The sequence below is a fragment of the Entelurus aequoreus genome, linkage group LG05 (genome assembly GCF_033978785.1).
Source record: "Entelurus aequoreus isolate RoL-2023_Sb linkage group LG05, RoL_Eaeq_v1.1, whole genome shotgun sequence".
In the NCBI taxonomy this organism is placed as follows: domain Eukaryota; kingdom Metazoa; phylum Chordata; class Actinopteri; order Syngnathiformes; family Syngnathidae; genus Entelurus; species Entelurus aequoreus.
The window spans coordinates 9386968-9405913 of record NC_084735.1 but is presented as its reverse complement, the minus strand read 5'-3'; the positions used below and the strand labels follow the sequence as shown (position 1 = coordinate 9405913).

Here is an 18946-nt window from a genome sequence, read left to right as displayed (position 1 = left end):
GTTATAATCACAAAAATATTTTAAATGGACCAGAGTGGATTTTTACACTCTTAAAAAATATATGTTTTTAAAGATTTAAACCATTTATCATCACCAAAATATTTTCCATGGATGGAGTGGATTTTTACACTCTTAAAATATATATTTTCTAAAAAGGTAAACCATGTATCATCACCAAAATATTTTAAATGGGCCAGAGTGGATTTTTACACCCTTAAAAATATATATATTTTAAAGATTTAAACCATTTATCATCACCAAAATATTTTAAATGGGATGGAGTGGATTTTTATACTCTTAAAAAATATATGTTTAAAAGATTTAAACCATTTATCATCACCAACATATTTTAAATGGGATGGAGTGGATTTTATACTCTTAAAAAATATATTTTTTAAAGATTTAAAATATTTATCATCACCAAAATATTTTCCATGGATGGAGTGGATTTGTACACTCTTAAAAAATATATTTTTTAAAGATTTAAACCATTTATCATCACCAAAATATTTTAAATGGGCCAGAGTGGATTTTTACACTCTTAAAAAATACATTTTTTAAAGATTTAAACCATTTATCATCACCAAAATATTTTAAATGGGCCAGAGTGGATTTTTACACTCTTAAAATATATATATGTTAAAGATTTAAACCATTTATCATCACCAAAATATTTTCCATGGATGGAGTGGATTTTTACACTCTTAAAAAATATATTTTTTAAAGATTTAAACCAGTTATAATCACAAAAATATTTTAAATGGACCAGAGTGGATGTTTACACTCTTAAAATATATATATTTTAAAGATTTAAACCATTTATCATCATCAAAATATTTTACATGGGATGGAGTGGATTTTTACACTCTTAAAAAATAATTTTTTTAAAGATTAAACCATTTATCATAACCAAAATATTTTAAATGGGATTGAGTGGATTTTTACACTCTTAAAAAATATATTTTTAAAAGATTTAAACCATTTATCATCACCAAAATATTTTACGTGGGACGGAGTGGATTTTTACACTCATAAAAAATATATATGTGGATTTTTACACTCTTAAAAAACATGTTTTCTAAAATGTAAACCATTTATCATTAACGAAAATATTTTAAATGGGACGGAGTGGATTTTTACACTCTTAAAATATATATATTTTAAAGATTTAAACCATTTATCATCACCAACATATTTTAAATGGGCCAGAGTGGATTTTTGCACTCTTAAAAAATATATTTTTTAAAGATTTAAACCAGTTATCAGCACACAATTTTTTTTAAAAATGGACCGGAGTGGATTTTTACACTCTTAAAATATATATATTTTAAAGATTTAAACCATTTATCATCACCAACATATTTTAAATGGGCCAGAGTGGATTTTTACACTCTTAAAAAATATATTTTTGAAAGATTTAAACCAGTTATCATCATAAAAATATTTTAAATGTGGATTTTTACACTCTTAAAAATATATGTTTTTAAAGATTTAAACCATTTATCATCACCAAAATATTTTCCATGGATGGAGTGGATTTTTATACTCTTAAAATATATATTTTCTAAAAAGTTAAACCATGTATCATCACCAAAATATTTTAAATGGGCCAGAGTGGATTTTTACACTCTTAAAAAATATATTTTTTAAAAGATTTAAACCATTTATCATCACCAAAATATTTTAAATGGGATGGAGTGGATTTTTACACTCTTAAAAAATAATTTTTTTAAAGATTAAACCATTTATCATCACCATCATATTTTAATTGGGCCAGAGTGGATTTTTACACTCTTAAAAAATATATTTTTAAAATATTTAAGCCATTTATCATCACCATCATATTTTAAATGGGCCAGAGTGGATTTTTACACTCTTAAAAAATATATTTTTAAAATATTTAAACCATTTATCCTCACCAAAATATTTTAAATGGGATGGAATGGATTTTTACACTCTTAAAATATATATATTTTAAAGATTTAAACCATTTATCATCACCAACATATTTTAAATAGGCCAGAGTGGATTTTTACACTCTTAAAAAATATATTTTTAAAAATATTTTAACCATTTATCATCACCAAAATATTTTAAATGGGATGGAGTGGATTTTTATACTCTTAAAATATATATATTTTAAAGATTTAAACCATTTATCATCACCAACATATTTTAAATGGGCCAGAGTGGATTTTTACACTCTTAAAAAATATATGTTTTTAAAGATTTAAACCATTTATCATCACCATCATATTTTAAATGGGCAAGAGTGGATTTTTACACTCTTAAAAAATATATTTTAAAAATATTTAAACCATTTATCCTCACCAAAATATTTTAAATGGGATGGAATGGATTTTTACACTCTTAAAATATATATATTTTAAAGATTTAAACCATTTATCATCACCAACATATTTTAAATTGGCCAGAGTGGATTTTTACACTCTTAAAAAATATATGTTTTTAAAGATTTAAACCATTTATCATCACCAACATATTTTAAATGGGCCAGAGTGGATTTTTACACTCTTAAAAAATATATGTTTTTAAAGATTTAAACCATTTATCATCACCATCATATTTTAAATGGGCAAGAGTGGATTTTTACACTCTTAAAAAATATATTTTAAAAATATTTAAACCATTTATCCTCACCAAAATATTTTAAATGGGATGGAATGGATTTTTACACTCTTAAAATATATATATTTTAAAGATTTAAACCATTTATCATCACCAACATATTTTAAATTGGCCAGAGTGGATTTTTACACTCTTAAAAAATATATGTTTTTAAAGATTTAAACCATTTATCATCACCAACATATTTTAAATTGGCCAGAGTGGATTTTTACACTCTTAAAAAATATATGTTTTTAAAGATTTAAACCATTTATCATCACCAAAATATTTTAAATGGGATGGAGTGGATTTTTACACTCTTAAAAAATATATTTTTTAAAGATTTAAACCAGTTATCATCACAAAAATATTTTAAATGGGATGGAGTGGATTTTTACACTCTTAAAAATATATGTTTTTAAAGATTTAAACCAGTTATCACCAACATATTTTAAATGGGCCGGAGTGGATTTTTACACTCTTAAAAAATATATTTTTTAAAAGATTTAAACCATTTATCATCACCATCATATTTTAAATGGGCAAGAGTGGATTTTTACACTCTTAAAAAATATATTTTAAAAATATTTAAACCATTTATCCTCACCAAAATATTTTAAATGGGATGGAATGGATTTTTACACTCTTAAAATATATATATTTTAAAGATTTAAACCATTTATCATCACCAACATATTTTAAATTGGCCAGAGTGGATTTTTACACTCTTAAAAAATATATGTTTTTAAAGATTTAAACCATTTATCATCACCAACATATTTTAAATTGGCCAGAGTGGATTTTTACACTCTTAAAAAATATATGTTTTTAAAGATTTAAACCATTTATCATCACCAAAATATTTTAAATGGGATGGAGTGGATTTTTACACTCTTAAAAAATATATTTTTTAAAGATTTAAACCAGTTATCATCACAAAAATATTTTAAATGGGATGGAGTGGATTTTTACACTCTTAAAAATATATGTTTTTAAAGATTTAAACCAGTTATCACCAACATATTTTAAATGGGCCGGAGTGGATTTTTACACTCTTAAAAAATATATTTTTTAAAAGATTTAAACCATTTATCATCACCAAAATATTTTAAATGGGATGGAGTGGATTTTTACACTCTTAAAAAATATATGTTTTTAAAGATTTAAACCATTTATCATCACCAAAATATTTTAAATGGGCCAGAGTGGATTTTTACACTCTTAAAAATGATATTTTTAAAGATTTAAACCATTTATCATCACCAACATATTTTTAATGGGCCAGAGTGGATTTTTATACTCTTAAAAAATATATTTTTTAAAGATTTAAACCAGTTATCATCATAAAAATATTTTAAATGGACCGGAGTGGATTTTTACACTCTTAAAAAATATATGTTTTTAAAGATTTAAACCATTTATCATCACCAAAATATTTTCCATGGATGGAGTGGATTTTTACACTCTTAAAAAATAAATTTTTTAAAGATTTAAACCATTTATCATCACCAAAATATTTTAAATGGGATGGAGTGGATTTTTACACTCTTAAAAAATATATGTTTTTAAAGATTTAAACCATTTATCATCACCATCATATTTTAAATAGGCCAGAGTGGATTTTTACACTCTTAAAAAATATATTTTTAAAATATTTAAACCATTTATCATCACCAAAATATTTTAAATGGGATGGAATGGATTTTTACACTCTTAAAAAATACATTTTTTAAAGATTAAACCATTTATCATCACCATCATATTTTAAATGGGCCGGAGTGGATTTTTACACTCTTAAAAAATAAATTTTTAAAAGATTTAAACCATTTATCATCACCAAAATATTTTAAATGGGATGGAGTGGATTTTTACTCTTAAAAAATACATTTTTTAAAGATTAAACCATTTATCATCACCAAAATATTTTAAATGGGCCAGAGTGGATTTTTACACTCTTAAAAAATATATTTTTAAAAGATTCAAACTATTTATCATCACCAAAATATTTTAAATGGGATGGAGTGGATTTTTACACTCTTAAAAAATACATTTTTTTAAAGATTAAACCATTTATCATCACCAAAATATTTTAAATGGGATGGAGTGGATTTTTATACTCTTAAAAAATATATTTTTAAAAGATTTAAACCATTTATCATCACCAACATATTTTAAATGGGCCAGAGTGGATTTTTACACTCTTAAAAATGATATTTTTAAAGATTTAAACCATATATCATCACCAAAATAAACAAGCGGAGCTATTAACTCCTTCATAACCAGGACGCACTCAAAGGTGGACATGGAACATAAGGTCATATTTAGAGGCGGGGGAGGGGAGTGCACCAACATGTCCGTCTCATATGGTTAAATACGTTTGCTTTTCTTAAATGTTGGCGTCAAGATTGGGATGGAGTGGATTTTTACACGTTTAAAAAATATATATCTTTAAAGATTTAAACCAGTTATCATCACCAAAATATTTTCCATGGATGGAGTGGATTTTTACACTCTTAAAAAATAAATTTTTTAAAGATTTAAACCATTTATCATCACCAAAATATTTTAAATGGGATGGAGTGGATTTTTACACTCTTAAAAAATATATGTTTTTAAAGATTTAAACCATTTATCATCACCAAAATATTTTCCATGGATGGAGTGGATTTTTACACTCTTAAAAAATAAATTTTTTAAAGATTTAAACCATTTATCATCACCAAAATATTTTAAATGGGATGGAGTGGATTTTTACACTCTTAAAAAATATATGTTTTTAAAGATTTAAACCATTTATCATCACCATCATATTTTAAATAGGCCAGAGTGGATTTTTACACTCTTAAAAAATATATTTTTAAAATATTTAAACCATTTATCATCACCAAAATATTTTAAATGGGATGGAATGGATTTTTACACTCTTAAAAAATACATTTTTTAAAGATTAAACCATTTATCATCACCATCATATTTTAAATGGGCCGGAGTGGATTTTTACACTCTTAAAAAATAAATTTTTAAAAGATTTAAACCATTTATCATCACCAAAATATTTTAAATGGGATGGAGTGGATTTTTACTCTTAAAAAATACATTTTTTAAAGATTAAACCATTTATCATCACCAAAATATTTTAAATGGGCCAGAGTGGATTTTTACACTCTTAAAAAATATATTTTTAAAAGATTCAAACTATTTATCATCACCAAAATATTTTAAATGGGATGGAGTGGATTTTTACACTCTTAAAAAATACATTTTTTTAAAGATTAAACCATTTATCATCACCAAAATATTTTAAATGGGATGGAGTGGATTTTTATACTCTTAAAAAATATATTTTTAAAAGATTTAAACCATTTATCATCACCAACATATTTTAAATGGGCCAGAGTGGATTTTTACACTCTTAAAAATGATATTTTTAAAGATTTAAACCATATATCATCACCAAAATAAACAAGCGGAGCTATTAACTCCTTCATAACCAGGACGCACTCAAAGGTGGACATGGAACATAAGGTCATATTTAGAGGCGGGGGAGGGGAGTGCACCAACATGTCCGTCTCATATGGTTAAATACGTTTGCTTTTCTTAAATGTTGGCGTCAAGATTGGGATGGAGTGGATTTTTACACGTTTAAAAAATATATATCTTTAAAGATTTAAACCAGTTATCATCACCAAAATATTTTCCATGGATGGAGTGGATTTTTACACTCTTAAAAAATAAATTTTTTAAAGATTTAAACCATTTATCATCACCAAAATATTTTAAATGGGATGGAGTGGATTTTTACACTCTTAAAAAATATATGTTTTTAAAGATTTAAACCATTTATCATCACCAAAATATTTTCCATGGATGGAGTGGATTTTTACACTCTTAAAAAATAAATTTTTTAAAGATTTAAACCATTTATCATCACCAAAATATTTTAAATGGGATGGAGTGGATTTTTACACTCTTAAAAAATATATGTTTTTAAAGATTTAAACCATTTATCATCACCATCATATTTTAAATAGGCCAGAGTGGATTTTTACACTCTTAAAAAATATATTTTTAAAATATTTAAACCATTTATCATCACCAAAATATTTTAAATGGGATGGAATGGATTTTTACACTCTTAAAAAATACATTTTTTAAAGATTAAACCATTTATCATCACCATCATATTTTAAATGGGCCGGAGTGGATTTTTACACTCTTAAAAAATAAATTTTTAAAAGATTTAAACCATTTATCATCACCAAAATATTTTAAATGGGATGGAGTGGATTTTTACTCTTAAAAAATACATTTTTTAAAGATTAAACCATTTATCATCACCAAAATATTTTAAATGGGCCAGAGTGGATTTTTACACTCTTAAAAAATATATTTTTAAAAGATTCAAACTATTTATCATCACCAAAATATTTTAAATGGGATGGAGTGGATTTTTACACTCTTAAAAAATACATTTTTTTTAAAGATTAAACCATTTATCATCACCAAAATATTTTAAATGGGATGGAGTGGATTTTTATACTCTTAAAAAATATATTTTTAAAAGATTTAAACCATTTATCATCACCAACATATTTTAAATGGGCCAGAGTGGATTTTTACACTCTTAAAAATGATATTTTTAAAGATTTAAACCATATATCATCACCAAAATAAACAAGCGGAGCTATTAACTCCTTCATAACCAGGACGCACTCAAAGGTGGACATGGAACATAAGGTCATATTTAGAGGCGGGGGAGGGGAGTGCACCAACATGTCCGTCTCATATGGTTAAATACGTTTGCTTTTCTTAAATGTTGGCGTCAAGATTGGGATGGAGTGGATTTTTACACGTTTAAAAAATATATATCTTTAAAGATTTAAACCAGTTATCATCACCAAAATATTTTCCATGGATGGAGTGGATTTTTACACTCTTAAAAAATAAATTTTTTAAAGATTTAAACCATTTATCATCACCAAAATATTTTAAATGGGATGGAGTGGATTTTTACACTCTTAAAAAATATATGTTTTTAAAGATTTAAACCATTTATCATCACCAAAATATTTTCCATGGATGGAGTGGATTTTTACACTCTTAAAAAATAAATTTTTTAAAGATTTAAACCATTTATCATCACCAAAATATTTTAAATGGGATGGAGTGGATTTTTACACTCTTAAAAAATATATGTTTTTAAAGATTTAAACCATTTATCATCACCATCATATTTTAAATAGGCCAGAGTGGATTTTTACACTCTTAAAAAATATATTTTTAAAATATTTAAACCATTTATCATCACCAAAATATTTTAAATGGGATGGAATGGATTTTTACACTCTTAAAAAATACATTTTTTAAAGATTAAACCATTTATCATCACCATCATATTTTAAATGGGCCGGAGTGGATTTTTACACTCTTAAAAAATAAATTTTTAAAAGATTTAAACCATTTATCATCACCAAAATATTTTAAATGGGATGGAGTGGATTTTTACTCTTAAAAAATACATTTTTTAAAGATTAAACCATTTATCATCACCAAAATATTTTAAATGGGCCAGAGTGGATTTTTACACTCTTAAAAAATATATTTTTAAAAGATTCAAACTATTTATCATCACCAAAATATTTTAAATGGGATGGAGTGGATTTTTACACTCTTAAAAAATACATTTTTTTAAAGATTAAACCATTTATCATCACCAAAATATTTTAAATGGGATGGAGTGGATTTTTATACTCTTAAAAAATATATTTTTAAAAGATTTAAACCATTTATCATCACCAACATATTTTAAATGGGCCAGAGTGGATTTTTACACTCTTAAAAATGATATTTTTAAAGATTTAAACCATATATCATCACCAAAATAAACAAGCGGAGCTATTAACTCCTTCATAACCAGGACGCACTCAAAGGTGGACATGGAACATAAGGTCATATTTAGAGGCGGGGGAGGGGAGTGCACCAACATGTCCGTCTCATATGGTTAAATACGTTTGCTTTTCTTAAATGTTGGCGTCAAGATTGGGATGGAGTGGATTTTTACACGTTTAAAAAATATATATCTTTAAAGATTTAAACCAGTTATCATCACCAAAATATTTTCCATGGATGGAGTGGATTTTTACACTCTTAAAAAACATGTTTTCTAAAATGTAAACCATTTATCATTAACGAAAATATTTTAGATGGGATGGAGTGGATTTTTACACTCTAAAAATATATATATATTAAAGATTTAAACCATTTATCATCACCAACATATTTTAAATGGGCCAGAGTGGATTTTTACACTCTTAAAAAATACATTTTTTAAAGATTAAACCATTTATCATCACCATCATATTTTAAATGGGCCAGAGTGGATTTTTACACTCTTAAAAAACATATTTTTTAAAATATTTAAACCATTTATCATCACCAAAATATTTTAAATGGGATGGAGTGGATTTTTACACTCTTAAAATATATATATATTTTAAAGATTTAAACCATTTATCATCACCAACATATTTTAAATTGGCCAGAGTGGATTTTTACACTCTTAAAAAATATATGTTTTTAAAGATTTAAACCATTTATCATCACCAACATATTTTAAATGGGCCAGAGTGGATTTTTACACTCTTAAAAAATATATGTTTTTAAAGATTTAAACCATTTATCATCACCAAAATATTTTAAATGGGATGGAGTGGATTTTTATACTCTTAAAATATATATATTTTAAAGATTTAAACCATTTATCATCACCAAAATATTTTAAATGGGCCAGAGTGGATTTTTACACTCTTAAAATATATATATTTGAAAGATTTAAACCATTTATCATCACCAAAATATTTTCCATGGATGGAGTGGATTTTTACACTCTTAAAAAATAAATTTTTTAAAGATTAAACCATTTATCATCACCATCATATTTTAAATGGGCCAGAGTGGATTTTTACACTCTTAAAAAATATATTTTTAAAATATTTAAACCATTTATCATCACCAAAATATTTTAAATGGGATGGAGTGGATTTTTACACTCTTAAAATATATATATTTTAAAGATTTAAACCATTTATCATCACCAAAATATTTTAAATGGGATGGAGTGGATTTTTACACTCTTAAAAAATACATTTTTTAAAGATTAAACCATTTATCATCACCAAAATATTTTAAATGGGATGGAGTGGATTTTTACACTCTTAAAAAATATATTTTTAAAAGATTTAAACCATTTATCATCATCAACATATTTTAAATAGGCCAGAGTGGATTTTTACACTCTTAAAAAATATATTTTTAAAATATTTAAACCATTTATCATCACCAAAATATTTTAAATGGGATGGAGTGGATTTTTACACTCTTAAAATATATATTTTCTAAAAAGTTAAACCATGTATCATCACCAAAATATTTTAAATGGGCCAGAGTGGATTTTTATACTCTTAAAAAATAAATTTTTAAAAGATTTAAACCATTTATCATCACCAAAATATTTTAAATGGGATGGAGTGGATTTTTACACTCTTAAAAAATAAATGTTTTAAAGATTTAAACCATTTATCATCACCAACATATTTTAAATGGGCCAGAGTGGATTTTTACACTCTTAAAAAATATATTTTTAAAAGATTTAAACCATTTATCATCACCAAAATATTTTAAATGGGATGGAGTGGATTTTTACACTCTTAAAAAATAATTTTTTTAAAAGATTTAAACCATTTATCATCACCAAAATATTTTAAATGGGATGGAGTGGATTTTTACACTCTTAAAAAATACATTTTTTTAAAGATTAAACCATTTATCATAACCAAAATATTTTAAATGGGATGGAGTGGATTTTCACACTCTTAAAATATATATATATATTTTAAAGATTTAAACCATTTATCATCACCAAAATATTTTAAATGGGATGGAGTGGATTTTTACACTCTTAAAAAATATATTTTTAAAAGATTTAAACCATTTATCATCACCAAAATATTTTACGTGGGATGGAGTGGATTTTTACACTCATAAAAAATATATATGTGGATTTTTACACTCTTAAAAAACATGTTTTCTAAAATGTAAACCATTTATCATTAACGAAAATATTTTAAATGGGACGGAGTGGATTTTTACACTCGAAAAATATATATATTTTAAAGATTTAAACCATTTATCATCACCAACATATTTTAAATTGGCCAGAGTGGATTTTTACACTCTTAAAAAATATATTTTTTAAAGATTTAAACCAGTTATCAGCACACAATTTTTTTTTTAAAATGGACCGGAGTGGATTTTTACACTCTTAAAAAATATATGTTTTTAAAGATTTAAACCATTTATCATCACCAACATATTTTAAATAGGCCAGAGTGGATTTTTACACTCTAAAAATATATATATTTTAAAGATTTAAACCATTTATCATCACAAAAATATTTCAAATGGACCGGAGTGGATTTTTACACTCTTAAAAAATATATGTTTTTAAAGATTTAAACCATTTATCATCACCAAAATATTTTCCATGGATGGAGTGGATTTTTACACTCTTAAAAAATAAATATTTTAAAGATTTAAACCATTTATCATCACCAAAATATTTTAAATGGGATGGAGTGGATTTTTACACTCTTAAAAAATATATATTTTTAAAGATTTAAACCATTTATCATCACCAAAATATTTTAAACGGGATGGAGTGGATTTTTATACTCTTAAAAAATATATTTTTAAAAGATTTAAACCATTTATCATCACCAACATATTTTAAATGGGCCAGAGTGGATTTTTACACTCTTAAAAAATTTATTTTGAAAAGATTTAAACCATTTATCATCACCAAAATATTTTAAATGGACCGGAGTGGATTTTTACACTCTTAAAAAATATATGTTTTTAAAGATTTAAACCATTTATCATCACCAAAATATTTTCCATGGATGGGGTGGATTTTTACACTCTTAAAATATATATTTTCTAAAAAGGTAAACCATGTATCATCACCAAAATATTTTAAATGGGCCAGAGTGGATTTTTATACTCTTAAAAAATAAATTTTTAAAAGATTTAAACCATTTATCATCACCAAAATATTTTAAATGGGATGGAGTGGATTTTTATACTCTTAAAATATATATATTTTAAAGATTTAAACCATTTATCATCACCAAAATATTTTAAATGGGCCAGAGTGGATTTTTATACTCTTAAAAAATATATGTTTTTAAAGATTTAAACCATTTATCATCACCAAAATATTTTAAATGGGACAGAGTGGATTTTTACACTCTTAAAATATATATATTTTAAAGATTTAAACCATTTATCATCACCAAAATATTTTCCATGGATGGAGTGGATTTTTACACTCTTAAAAAATAAATTTTTTAAAGATTCAAACCATTTATCATCACCAACATATTTTAAATGGGCCAGAGTGGATTTTTACACTCTTAAAAAATATATTTTTTAAAGATTTAAACCAGTTGTAATCACAAAAATATTTTAAATGGACCAGAGTGGATTTTTACACTCTTAAAAAATATATGTTTTTAAAGATTTAAACCATTTATCATCACCAAAATATTTTCCATGAATGGGGTGGATTTTTACACTCTTAAAATATATATTTTCTAAAAAGGTAAACCATATATCATCACCAAAATATTTTAAATGGGCCAGAGTGGATTTTTACACCCTTAAAAATATATATATTTTAAAGATTTAAACCATTTATCATCACCAAAATATTTTAAATGGGATGGAGTGGATTTTTATACTCTTAAAAAATATATGTTTAAAAGATTTAAACCATTTATCATCACCAACATATTTTAAATGGGATGGAGTGGATTTTATACTCTTAAAAAATATATATTTTTAAAGATTTAAACCATTTATCATCACCAAAATATTTTAAATGGGATGGAGTGGATTTTTATACTCTTAAAAAATATATGTTTAAAAGATTTAAACCATTCATCATCACCAACATATTTTAAATGGGATGGAGTGTATTTTTACACTCTTAAAAAATATATTTTTAAAAGATTTAAACCATTTATCATCACCAAAATATTTTAAATGGGATGGAGTGGATTTTTATACTCTTAAAAAATACATTTTTTAAAGATTAAACCATTTATCATCACCAACATATTTTAAATGGGCCAGAGTGGATTTTTACACTCTTAAAAAATATATTTTTAAAAGATTTAAACCATTTATCATCACCAACATATTTTAAATGGGATGGAGTGGATTTTTACACTCTTAAAAAATACATTTTTTAAAGATTAAACCATTTATCATCACCAACATATTTTAAATGGGCCAGAGTGGATTTTTACACTCTTAAAAAATATATTTTTTAAAAGATTTAAACCATTTATCATCACCAAAATATTTTAAATGGGATGGAGTGGATTTTTATACTCTTAAAATATATATATTTTAAAGATTTAAACCATTTATCATCACCAACATATTTTAAATGGGCCACAGTGGATTTTTACACTCTTAAAATATATATATTTTAAAGATTTAAACCATTTATCATCACCAAAATATTTTCCATGGATGGAGTGGATTTTTACACTCTTAAAATATATATTTTCTAAAAAGTTAAACCATGTATCATCACCAAAATATTTTAAATGGGCCAGAGTGGATTTTTATACTCTTAAAAAATACATTTTTTAAAGATTAAACCATTTATCATCACCAAAATATTTTAAATGGGATGGAGTGGATTTTTACACTCTTAAAAAATATATTTTTAAAAGATTTAAACCATTTATCATCATCAACATATTTTAAATAGGCCAGAGTGGATTTTTACACTCTTAAAAAATATATTTTAAAAATATTTAAACCATTTATCATCACCAAAATATTTTAAATGGGATGGAGTGGATTTTTACACTCTTAAAATATATATTTTCTAAAAAGTTAAACCATGTATCATCACCAAAATATTTTAAATTGGCCAGAGTGGATTTTTATACTCTTAAAAAATAATTTTTTAAAAGATTTAAACCATTTATCATCACCAAAATATTTTAAATGGGATGGAATGGATTTTTACACTCTTAAAAAATAAATTTTTTAAAGATTAAACCATTTATCATAACCAAAATATTTTAAATGGGATGGAGTGGATTTTCACACTCTTAAAATATATATATTTTAAAGATTTAAACCATTTATCATCACCATCATTTTTTAAATGGGCCAGAGTGGATTTTTACACTCTTAAAAATTATATTTTTTTAAATATTTAAACCATTTATCATCACCAAAATATTTTAAATGGGATGGAGTGGATTTTTACACTCTTAAAATATATATATTTTAAAGATTTAAACCATTTATCATCACCAACATATTTTAAATTGGCCAGAGTGGATTTTTACACTCTTAAAAAATATATGTTTTTAAAGATTTAAACCATTTATCATCACCAAAATATTTTAAATGGGATGGAGTGGATTTTTACACTCTTAAAAAATACATTTTTTAAAGATTAAACCATTTATCATCACCAAAATATTTTAAATGGGATGGAGTGGATTTTTACACTCTTAAAAAATATATTTTTAAAAGATTTAAACCATTTATCATCATCAACATATTTTAAATAGGCCAGAGTGGATTTTTACACTCTTAAAAAATATATTTTAAAAATATTTAAACCATTTATCATCAGCAAAATATTTTAAATGGGATGGAGTGGATTTTTACACTCTTAAAATATATATTTTCTAAAAAGTTAAACCATGTATCATCACCAAAATATTTTAAATTGGCCAGAGTGGATTTTTATACTCTTAAAAAATAATTTTTTAAAAGATTTAAACCATTTATCATCACCAAAATATTTTAAATGGGATGGAATGGATTTTTACACTCTTAAAAAATAAATTTTTTAAAGATTAAACCATTTATCATAACCAAAATATTTTAAATGGGATGGAGTGGATTTTCACACTCTTAAAATATATATATTTTAAAGATTTAAACCATTTATCATCACCAAAATTTTTTAAATGGGATGGAGTGGATTTTTATACTCTTAAAAAATATATTTTTAAAAGATTTAAACCATTTATCATCACCAACATATTTTAAATGGGCCAGAGTGGATTTTTACACTCTTAAAAAATATATTTTTAAAATATTTAAACCATTTATCATCACCAAAATATTTTAAATGGGATGGAGTGGATTTGTACACTCTTAAAAAATATATTTTTAAAAGATTTAAACCATTTATCATCACCAAAATATTTTAAATGGGATGGAGTGGATTTTTATACTCTTAAAAAATATATTTTAAAAAGATTTAAACCATTTATCATCACAAAAATATTTTAAATGGGATGGAGTGGATTTTTACACTCTTAAAAAATATATTTTTAAAAGATTTAAACCATTTATCATCACCAAAATATTTTAAATGGGATGGAGTGGATTTTTACACTCTTAAAAAAATATTTTTTAAAGATTAAACCATTTATCATCACCATCATATTTTAAATGGGCCAGAGTGGATTTTTACACTCTTAAAAAATATATTTTTTAAATATTTAAACCATTTATCATCACCAAAATATTTTAAATGTTATGGAGTGGATTTTTACACTCTTAAAAAATACATTTTTTAAAGATTAAACCATTTATCATCACCATCATAATTTAAATGGGCCAGAGTGGATTTTTACACTCTTAAAAAATATATTTTTTAAAGATTTAAACCAGTTATAATCACAAAAATATTTTAAATGGACCAGAGTGGATTTTTACACTCTTAAAAAATATATGTTTTTAAAGATTTAAACCATTTATCATCACCAAAATATTTTCCATGGATGGGGTGGATTTTTACACTCTTAAAATATATATTTTCTAAAAAGGTAAACCATGTATCATCACCAAAATATTTTAAATGGGCCAGAGTGGATTTTTATACTCTTAAAAAATAAATTTTTAAAAGATTTAAACCATTTATCATCACCAAAATATTTTAAATGGGATGGAGTGGATTTTTACACTCTTAAAAAATACATTTTTTAAAGATTTAAACCATTTATCATCACCAAAATATTTTAAATGGGCCAGAGTGGATTTTTACACCCTTAAAAATATATATATTTTAAAGATTTAAACCATTTATCACCACCAAAATATTTTAAATGGGATGGAGTGGATTTTTATACTCTTAAAAAATATATGTTTAAAAGATTTAAACCATTTATCATCACCAACATATTTTAAATGGGATGGAGTGGATTTTATACTCTCAAAAAATATATTTTTTAAAGATTTAAACCATTTATCATCACCAACATATTTTAAATGGGCCAGAGTGGATTTTTACACTCTTAAAATATATATATTTTAAAGATTTAAACCACTTATCATCACCAAAATATTTTCCATGGATGGAGTGGATTTTTACACTCTTAAAATATATATTTTCTAAAAAGTTAAACCATGTATCATCACCAACATATTTTAAATGGGCCAGAGTGGATTTTTACACTCTTAAAAAATATATTTTTTAAATATTTAAACCATTTATCATCACCAAAATATTTTAAATGTTATGGAGTGGATTTTTACACTCTTAAAAAATACATTTTTTAAAGATTAAACCATTTATCATCACCATCATAATTTAAATGGGCCAGAGTGGATTTTTACACTCTTAAAAAATATATTTTTTAAAGATTTAAACCAGTTATAATCACAAAAATATTTTAAATGGACCAGAGTGGATTTTTACACTCTTAAAAAATATATGTTTTTAAAGATTTAAACCATTTATCATCACCAAAATATTTTCCATGGATGGGGTGGATTTTTACACTCTTAAAATATATATTTTCTAAAAAGGTAAACCATGTATCATCACCAAAATATTTTAAATGGGCCAGAGTGGATTTTTATACTCTTAAAAAATAAATTTTTAAAAGATTTAAACCATTTATCATCACCAAAATATTTTAAATGGGATGGAGTGGATTTTTACACTCTTAAAAAATACATTTTTTAAAGATTTAAACCATTTATCATCACCAAAATATTTTAAATGGGCCAGAGTGGATTTTTACACCCTTAAAAATATATATATTTTAAAGATTTAAACCATTTATCACCACCAAAATATTTTAAATGGGATGGAGTGGATTTTTATACTCTTAAAAAATATATGTTTAAAAGATTTAAACCATTTATCATCACCAACATATTTTAAATGGGATGGAGTGGATTTTATACTCTCAAAAAATATATTTTTTAAAGATTTAAACCATTTATCATCACCAACATATTTTAAATGGGCCAGAGTGGATTTTTACACTCTTAAAATATATATATTTTAAAGATTTAAACCACTTATCATCACCAAAATATTTTCCATGGATGGAGTGGATTTTTACACTCTTAAAATATATATTTTCTAAAAAGTTAAACCATGTATCATCACCAACATATTTTAAATGGGCCAGAGTGGATTTTTACACTCTTAAAAAATATATTTTTTAAAGATTTAAACCAGTTATAATCACAAAAATATTTTAAATGGACCAGAGTGGATTTTTACACTCTTAAAAAATATATGTTTTTAAAGATTTAAACCATTTATCATCACCAAAATATTTCCCATGGATGGGGTGGATTTTTACACTCTTAAAATATATATTTTCTAAAAAGGTAAACCATGTATCATCACCAAAATATTTTAAATGGGCCAGAGTGGATTTTTATACTCTTAAAAAATAATTTTTTAAAAGATTTACACCATTTATCATCACCAAAATATTTTAAATGGGATGGAGTGGATTTTTACACTCTTAAAAAATACATTTTTTAAAGATTTAAACCATTTATCATCACCAAAATATTTTAAATGGGCCAGAGTGGATTTTTACACCCTTAAAAAATATATATATTTTAAAGATTTAAACCATTTATCATCACCAAAATATTTTAAATGGGATGGAGTGGATTTTTATACTCTTAAAAAATATATTTTTAAAAGATTTAAACCATTTATCATCACCAAAATATTTTAAATGGGATGGAGTGGATTTTTACACTCTTAAAAAATACATTTTTTAAAGATTTAAACCATTTATCATCACCAACATATTTTAAATGGGCCAGAGTGGATTTTTACACTCTTAAAAATGATATTTTTAAAGATTTAAACCATTTATCATCACCAAAATAAACAAGCGGAGCTATTAACTCCTTCATAACCAGGACGCACTCAAAGGTGGACATGGAACATAAGGTCATATTTAAAGGCGGGGGAGGGGAGTGCACCAACATGTCTCATATGGTTTTAAATACGTTTGCTTTTCTTAAATGTTGGCGTCAAAAGGAACAGTGGGTGCACCTCCACCTTGGAAAAAAGCGGGTGAGAAGAGAGGAAGGAAGCAAACTTACACTGCTGGCACTACTCTTAGAACTCTGTACATGCAAACGCCGACAAAGAAGTGGACACAACACAAAACAACACAAGAGAGGAAAAGAAACCAGTAGGTCGTTAAAAGCACAAATTAAGCAGATTCCTTCCAAAAAAAGATTTCAGATGGGAAACTTTCAAGGCTTCGATTTCATGCAAGGAATATTTTTTTTTTTTTTTCCGAAATAGATGAGGGGTGTCCAAAGGAAAACAATTGATTATAAACGGCACATAAAAAATATATATATTGTAATGTTGACTCTAAGAAAACAAATCTGCCATGCAGGCTTTTTTCTTTAAAACTGAAAAAATAATAATGAGCCAAAATCAATGTTGTCAAAGTTTATTTTAACCGATTTGAAGGCTCCAATTACTTCAAATATACATTTTTTTTAAAGATTTAAACCACTTATCATCACCAACATATTTTAAAAGGGATGGAGTGGATTTTTACACTCTTAAAACATATATTTTTTTAAAGATTTAAATCATTTATCATCACCAAAATATTTTAAATGGGATGGAGTGGATTTTTACACTCTTAAAAAATATATATTTTAAATATTTAAACCATTTATCATCACCAAAATATTTAAAATGGACCGGAGTGGATTTTTACACTCTTAAAAAGTTATATATTTTTAAAGATTTAAACCATTTATCATCAATAAAATATTTTAAATGGGATGGAGGGATTTTTATGCTCTTAAAAATATATATTTTTTAAAGATTCAAACCACTTCTCATCACCAAAATATTTTAAAATGGGCCGGAGTGGATTTTTACACTCTTAAAAAATTTATGTTTTTAAAGATTTAAACTATGTAT

At 24.5% G+C, this 18946-nt stretch overlaps 1 protein-coding gene across 16 annotated transcripts in view; it reads right to left on the bottom strand.

The window, feature by feature from the left end:
• LOC133650133 (neurobeachin-like) overlaps nt 1–18946 on the bottom strand; it is a 164775-nt gene that overhangs the window by 73164 nt on the left and 72665 nt on the right. For 13 of the 16 annotated variants that reach the window (XM_062047011.1, XM_062047007.1, XM_062047019.1 and 10 more), the window contains exon 25: nt 18100–18123. The exons of the other annotated variants lie outside the window; for them this stretch is intronic. In XM_062047011.1, the coding sequence (XP_061902995.1) occupies nt 18100–18123 (24 nt within the window). The remainder of the gene's footprint in view (nt 1–18099; nt 18124–18946) is intronic. 16 annotated transcript variants of the gene reach the window in all.